General features: G+C 56.8%; 1 protein-coding gene across 1 annotated transcript; it reads right to left on the bottom strand.

Moving 5' to 3' along the window:
• Positions 1-5,730: 5,730 nt before the first annotated feature.
• Positions 5,731-6,915, bottom strand: LOC101941920 (actin-like). Its single transcript, XM_024113925.1, has one exon. It carries the CDS (start codon positions 6,913-6,915, stop codon positions 5,731-5,733), a length of 1,185 nt encoding a protein of 394 aa, XP_023969693.1.
• Positions 6,916-7,812: the final 897 nt, after the last annotated feature.

Genomic DNA, 7,812 nt, shown 5'->3' with positions numbered 1-7,812 from the left:
AATGGGCAGTCTGTTTGGCGGCGGGTTAGCAGAGCAAGAGCCTTGTTCCCCTGGAGGTGGATGGGAGAAAGGTCAATGGCTTCTGGGACATGGGCACTGAGGTGACGCTGGTCCAGCCCGAGGTGGTGGCTCCAGATCGGGTGGCGCCTGATACCTACCTGACCCTGACGGGCATGAGCAGGACCCCATTCAAGGTGCCCGTGGCGAGGTACAGCTGAAATGGGCCAAGGAGGGCCCCAAGGCACCATCATTTGCCCGCTGAGGTGTTGATGGAGGGTGACCTAGAGGATTGGCCAAGCAACTCCCAGAATGCCCTATTCATGAGCCAGAGCCGGTGAGGAGCTCTACGCCCTGACATCCAGGAGGGTACCTCACCGGAGGCTCAGGACCCGACCCTGGTGGGGAGGGAGTGACCAGGGATAAAGCTCAGAGGGGCTGTGGCTTCAGACCCAGCCAGCGAGAGGAAGCAGACCCCCATCCCTTCCCCAGCCGCTGAGTTCCAGGCCGAGTTGCAGAACGATCCCTCCTTGCAGAAGCTAAGGGACCTGGCTGTCCTCAGTGTGGCACAGGCCATGGGGAAGTGCTGCCAGGCAGTGATGAGCTGCCAAAATCTTAACAACCGGTTCCCTCCTCAACCCATGAGGGGGTCATGGCCCGCCCCCCGGGACTCCTGCCCCATCCAACCCCCCCGCATTCCTTGACGCTCCCCTCCTGGGACCCCTGCCCCATCCACCCCCCTTCCCTGCCGGGGGGCGAGGTGGGGAGTCCCGGCGGTGCTTACGTGGGGCTGCTCCTGGGAAGCATCCGGCAGGTCCCTCTGGCTCCTAGGGGTGGGGTAGCATAGCTGGGGGGGAGCAGGGGGTTACCTGCCGCGGCGCGGGCGGCCCTTCTCGCGCCCCCCCGCCCCAGCTCACCTCCACTCCGTCTCCGCCTCCCTGGGCATGAAACCGCTGCTTGCTTCTCAGCCCTCCCAGGCTTCCCGCGTGAACAGCTGATTCGTGGGAAGCAGGGGGAGGGGGACAGGAGAAGCGGGGCGGAGCATTCAGGGGAGGAGGAGGAAGTGGAGGTGGAGTGGAGATGAGCTGGGGCCAGGGGCGGGGCGGGGAGCTGCCGGAGCTCACGGAGTCGGCGCCTAAGATGCCACTTTAAATTTAAAAGCCCTTTTAGAACCGGTTGGACAACTGGTTCTAAAAAGGCTTCTAAATTTAAGAACCAGTTCCTGCGAACCGGTGCGAACCGGTTCCAGCTCACCACGGGATTCCTGTATCGAGAATGGGCTCCCCAGGGAAAGTGGAGTCATGGGGGATCCGGATGCAGCTGGTGGTCCCCCAGAAGTATCGCCGCAGGCTACTGTACCTGGCCTATGACATCCCTCTCTCAGGACACCAGGGAATCCGGCATACCAGGCAGAAGCTGCTACAGAATTTTTACTGGCCTGGAATCTTTAGTACTGTCCAACAGTATTGCAGATCCTGTGACCCCTGTCAGAGGGTGGGGAAGGCCCGGGACAAGGGGGAAAGCGGCTTTGAGACCTTTGCCCATCATAGAGGAGGCTTTTCAGAAGGTGGCTGTGGACATAGTTGGCCCTCTCAGCAAGACGACCCAGTTGGGGAAGAAATACATTCTGATGGTGGTACATTTTGCTACCCATTACCCCAAGGCAGTGGCCTTGTCTTCTATCAAAGCAGACATAGTGGCAGATGCGCTGCTGACCATTTTCAGCTGAGGAGTTTCCCCAAGGAAGTCTTGACAGACCAGGGATCCAACTTCATGTCAGCCCTGCTCTGTGCTTGTGGGAAAAATGTGGGGTCTGGCACATCTGAGCCTCAGCATATCACCCCCAGTCCAGTGGGCTGGTGGAGAGGTTCAATGGAACTCTAAAGATGATGCTGAAAACCTTTATGAACCAGCACCCACAAGATTGGAACAAGTATTTACCTTACCTGCTGTTCGCGTACAGGGAAGTGCCCCAGGAGTCTAAAGGGTTTTCGCCTTTTGAACTGTTATACAGAAGAAGGATAAGAAGGCCCCTGGACCTGATGAGAGACGAATGGAAGGGGAAGGCCACTCCTGATGAAGAATCAGTGGTAGAGTATGTCTTGACCTTCCAAGAAAGACTTGCAGAGCTCATGGGCTATGCCAAGGAGAATCTGGCCAGAGACTAGAGGAATCAGAAGGTCTGGTATGACCGCACGGCGCGGGCCTGCACCTATGCCACTGGGGACTAGGTGATGGTTCTTATCCCCGTGAGAAAAAACAAACTACAAGCCACCTGGGAAGGCCCTTTCAAGGCTGTAAAGCAACTAAATGAGGTAAACTATGTGGTGGAACTGTCTAACCGGGCACCCTGCCACCGGGTGTACCATGTTAATATGATGAAGTCATATTATGACAGGGGAATGTGGTGTTGGCGAGGAGGAGGGAGATGACCCTTTAGTAGATCTATTCCCTGAGACAGGAGCTGGCTCCTCCCTGAAAACAATTCCCCTCTCTGATCAGCTAACACCTGCCCAGCAAGCTGAGATCAGAGGGGTGCTGCATTTATACCAACAGCTGTTTTCCAACCAGCCTGGACTCACTAATCTGACTGTCCACTGGGTGGAGACAGGATTGCGTCCTCCTATAAGATGCTCCCCCTTCCGAGTCACAGGGAAAACTGCTCAGGACATGGAAAGAGAAGTCAGTCACATACTGACTTTGGGAGTTATCCAGCCATCTTCCAGCCCTTGGGCCTCTCCTGTGGTGTTGGTCCCCAAAAAGGACGGGTTGATCTGGTTCTGTGTAGACTATTGGAAGCTTAATGCCATCACTGTGTCTGATTCCTACCCCATGCCCAGGCCTTACGAGCTCCTAGACAAGCTGGGAGGAGCTCGTTACCTTTCTACCATGGATCTTACAAAGGGCTACTGGCAAGTGCCACTGGATGCAGATGCCAGGCTGAAATCTGCCTTTTTAACCCTTCTGGGGCTCTGAGTTCCTGGCCCTGCCTTTCAGCCTCAAGGGCTATCTTCCAGTGCCTGGTGGATCAGCTACGGAGGGGGATGGAGAGTTTTGCCGTGGCGTACATTGATGACATCTGTGTCTTTAGCCAGACCTGGGAGGACCATGTGTCCCAGGTTAAACAAGTGCTGGTCCAACTCCAGGAGGCTGGGCTGACCATAAAAGCTGAAGAGTGCAAGGTGGGGATGGCCAAAGTATCTTACCTCAGCCACCAGGTGGGGAGTGGCTGCCTAAAGCCAGAACCAGCCAAGGTGGAGGTGATCAGGGACTGGCCCGCTCCCCAAACCAAAAAGCACGTCCAGGACGTTATTGAGATGGCGGGGTATTATCAAAGATTTGTGCCACACTTTAGCTCCATAGCCACCCCCATCCCTGAGCTACGCAAGAAGGGAAAGCCAGAGAAAGAGGTCTGGACTGAGCAGTGCCAGAAGGCTCTCTGTGCGCTGAAGGAAGCTCTGGTCAGTGGCCCAGTTCTGATAAACTCAGACTTTGACAAGCCCTTTATGGTGTTCACGGACGCCTCAGACCTGGGTCTGGGTGCGGTGTTAATGAAGGTTGATGAAAAGGGGGAGACACATCCCATTGTGTACTTGAGCAAGTAGTTGTTACCTCGGGAGCAAAACTACGTGGCCATAGAGAAGTAATGCCTGGCTGTGGTATGGGCCCTTAAGAAACTACAGCCATATCTATTTGACCACGCTCCCCTGACCTGGCTACAGCAGATGAAAGGAGCAATGCCAAGCTCCTGAGGTGGAGCCTGCTCCTCCAGGATTAGGATATGGAGGTGGTCCATGTGAAGGGGAGTGCCAATGTGATAGCTGATGCGTTGTCCTGGAGAGGGGGGCCTGAACTTCCCCAGGTCACTGGTTAGAGTGACCCCACTCAGTTCAGTCTTGAAGGGGGGAGAGATGTGACGGAGTAGGGAGTATTAACCTTGTAATGTTGCATGGGAGTTTTACTAGTTTACTGTCTTCTGCTAAGACGGGGCGTGCCTCCGTTTCCCTGGGGTACTGCACCAATTCTAGATGGTGATGGGCAATAAGGGTGTGACTTCACTGAGGGATGATACTTGACGGCCAGCACTTAAACGATGGCGGCTGCCCTTCCTAACCTGAGCCCAGGAGGGGGTTGGTGCCAGGTGACACCTTCTGCCGGGGAAACTGGACAAAGGCTGGAGGAGGGGCCGGGGGTGTGGCTGGGTGAGGCAACAGGAAGGGGTTTCAGTTTGGAGCTGGCTGCGGAGACAGCGCTAGGCCCAGAACCTGGGTCTGGGCTTCCCACCCTTTAAGAGGGACCTGACTGAGGGGTCCTGTTTTCTGTACCTACAAGCTCTGTTTTAGACTGTGTTCCTGTCCTCTAATAAACATTTTGTTTCACTGGCTGGCTGAGAGTCATGGTGAATTGCAGGAAGTAGGAGGGGGGATGCAGGGCCCTGACTCCCCCACACTCCATGACAAGGAGGTATAGGTCAAAATGGGCAGTGTGCTCCAGGGGATAAGAGGGATCCGGGGAGTATAGGGCACGATGGGCAATGTGTTCCTGGGGGGAGGGGGAGCCAGGAGTGTAGGGTACGATAGGCAGTGTGTTCTGGGGGGAGGGGGAGCGGGGAGTATAGGACACGATGGGAAAAGTGTTCCTTGGGGAGGGGAAGCGGGAGCCTGGGGGTTTAGGGCACGATGGGCAGTGTGTTCAGGGGGTAGCGGGGAGCAGGAGGTATAGGGCCAGATGGGCACTGTGTTCCAGAGGGGAGGGGAAGCAAGGAGTATAGGGCACAATGGACAGTGTGTTCCAGAGGGTAAGGGGACCCAGGGGGTAAAGGGCCTGATGGGCAGTGTGTCCCAGAGGGGTGGGGGGAGCTGGGGGCTGATAGGGCACGATGGGCAGTGTGTTGCATGGGGGAGTGGGAGCCGGGGTGGGGGGGGAGATAGGGCACAATGGGCAGTGTGTTCCAGAGGGTAAGGGGACCCAGGGGGTAAAGGGCCCGATGGGCAGTGTGTTCCAGGGGAGTGGGGGGAACTGGGGGGGGGGGGGGGGATAGGGCACGATGGGCAGTGTGTTCCGGGGTGGGGAGGCGTGGGGTATAGGGCACAATGGGAAGTGTGTTTGGTGGCGGGTTAGCCGGGAGGTATAGTGCACGATAGGCAATGTGTTCTGGGGTGGAGGGGTAACTGGGGGGTATAGAGCAGGACAGGCTGTGTGTTCTGGGAGGCAGGGTGGAGCTAGGGGGTATAGGGGAAGATGGGCAGTGTGTTCCCAGGGGGGAGGGGGAGCAGGGGGTATAAGGAACGATGGTCACTTTGTTCCAGGGTGGAGGGGGAGCTGTGGGTGTAGGGTATTATGGGTAGTGTGTTCTGGGGGCGGAGATCCGGGAGGTATAGCGTACAATGGGCAGTGTTTTCCGCGGTGGAGTGGGAGCTGGTGGGTATAGGGAGTGATGGGCAGTGACCCAGGGGGTGCTCCCTGGGAACGTCCCCACTAATGGATGCACCTGTTCAGTGCCCATGGAGCTCAGATCTGGTGCACATGCCCATCTCGGTCTGCCCGTGGTGCAGACCCCATGATTTCTGTCACTCAGCGTGGATAGCCCCAGTGGGTTTTCCCTCTGTGAGGCTGGCAGGCAGCATCTAGCGAGGAAGCCAGCTCTGTGCCTGTTGTCCCGTAAGCAGCGTTTATAGAGGGGCTTTCCCGTACCCATGCCTCTTGCGCCCTGTGCCCGCCCAGCTTGCCCACTCAGAAGCAGTGCCGGTGGACTACAAAGGGTCCTTTCTCATTGTAGGCCAGGCGGCTGATCCAGACGTTCTGGAAGGCGTTAAGTGATGCCATGATGGAGCCACCCAGCCACGCCGAGTAGCTGCGGTGGGGAGAAGCCAGGATGCCCACTTGCCTCTTGCCCACTGTCTCCATCCTGAGCAGCTCCTTCTTGATCCTCTCGGAGAAGCCGCGGAGCATGGTGGTTCCCCCAGCCAGCAGCATGTTGGCCAGCAGCTCTGCCTGGTGCTCCAGCTTGCACTTCCTGATGCTGTTCATGGCATGCAAGTGAATGCCCACCTCAGGGAAGCCCAGGACGGAGGGGGTAAAAAGCGCCTCAGGGCAGCGGAAGCGCTCACTGCCGATGGAGATGACCTGCTTGTCGGGAAGGGTGAAGTCCATGAGGTATTTCTTCTCATCCCCATTCAGCTCAGCCTGGAAGTCCTCGGGGATGTAGCAGCACTGCTCCTTGATCTTGCACACCAGCTCCAGCTCCTCCTCCTGGAAGGGGTTCCCGCACTCCCCCATCAGTTTGGCTAGGTAACGTGTCAGCCTGCTGCCTGCCATGTCCAGCCGGTAGGTGGCGTGAGGCAGGATGCAGCCATCGTGGACAGGGGCGGTGTACGAGGTCCCATAGCCAGAGCCAATCACTAGCCCATTGGTGCGCCCGTAGGAATATACCGAGAGCAGGGACTGGTGGGCCACAAGCATCGCCGGCACCTCAAAGCTCTCGAACAGCAACTCAGCCATCTTCTCCCGATTGGTGGTTGGAGAGAGGGGGGCATCTGTGACCAGCACGGCCAGCTCCTCGGGGCACACACTGAGCTCTGTGTAGAAGATGTGGTGCCATAACATCTCCAGGGCGTCCCAATCGGTCACCACACCTTGGGTCATCACCGTGTTCGTGATCACCTCCGAGCTCCTGAGTGGGATGCTTTCCCCAGTGTAATAAAGGGGACTGTCCTTGGTCCTGATCTTGGGAACCCCTACGCAGCTCGGCAGGATGGACCGCGGTTTCTCGTCCCCGGCCAGCCCACTCTTGGTGTAGCCGGTGCCAGTGTCTATTACCACAGCACAGTAGTTCTTGTACTTCTCTGAGGCGAGGTCCCTGGTGCTAGACCCATGGCCGGCAGGACCGTGACTCTTAGGCTTCTTCCGCTGGCTCATTTCAGCAGGGCTTGCCACATGCTCTTCCTATGAATCCTACCTGAAGTCCCAAGAGCCAGCCCCAGGTGCTGGGTGACAGAAGAACCCAGGAAAAAGCTAGGGAGGGCTGTGTTGCCATAGCAACGCCCTGCATCACGGGCAGAGAGCAATGACATCATAGTGCCAGGGAGAAGGGAGAGCCACTCACAGAGGCTCTTGGGAAGGTGCTGAGGGTAAGAGCCTGCTCAGGTTGAGGCAAACATGGATTCTGCTGTTGAATTCTGTGGGATATGGGTCCTGGCCTACACAGAGACATGTGACTTGTCAGGGAGAGCAGCTGAACAATGACTGCACATCGGAGACACGCACAGTACCCTGTAGCCAGTGGGGATTCCTCTGATCCAGGGCACTGCATTGCTGCCAGTGCATGACAATTTGTCCCCAAGTCTGTCTGTCTATCTATCTGCCCACTGACATATATGTCTGTCCACCCATTGCCCTGCATGTCCCTCCACCTGTCTGTCTGTTCAGTGCCCATCGTTATTTAGCTGTTAAGGCTTGAACAGAGATCGGCCCTGGTTTGAGGTATGTTTATTAAGAATATTCTTGTATTTGCTCATAGTTAACATGGAGATCTAAGAAAATAATCTGCTACCAATTCCCTGATCTGTGAGATCTCTGCTCCTGCCATCTCGCCGGCCAGTGGCAATCTCCTTATTCTCATCTAGTCAGGAAAAATCTACTGGAATTTTGTACCCCAGGGCGTGACTGTGGGCAAGCTAGCTGTGCTGTGGTTGGGCAGAGAAGCAGTCACAGTCACAGCTAGCTGCACCTTTGGCTCCTGCTGTCTGTTTGAGTCCATCCCCTCTCGAAGCTGGTACCCTCACCCCCTGATTCCTCCCCTCTCAGACCGGTCCC

The sequence above is a fragment of the Chrysemys picta genome, chromosome 7 (assembly GCF_011386835.1).
Source record: "Chrysemys picta bellii isolate R12L10 chromosome 7, ASM1138683v2, whole genome shotgun sequence".
NCBI lineage: Eukaryota > Metazoa > Chordata > Testudines > Emydidae > Chrysemys > Chrysemys picta.
This window is presented reverse-complemented; position numbering and strand designations above follow the sequence as displayed.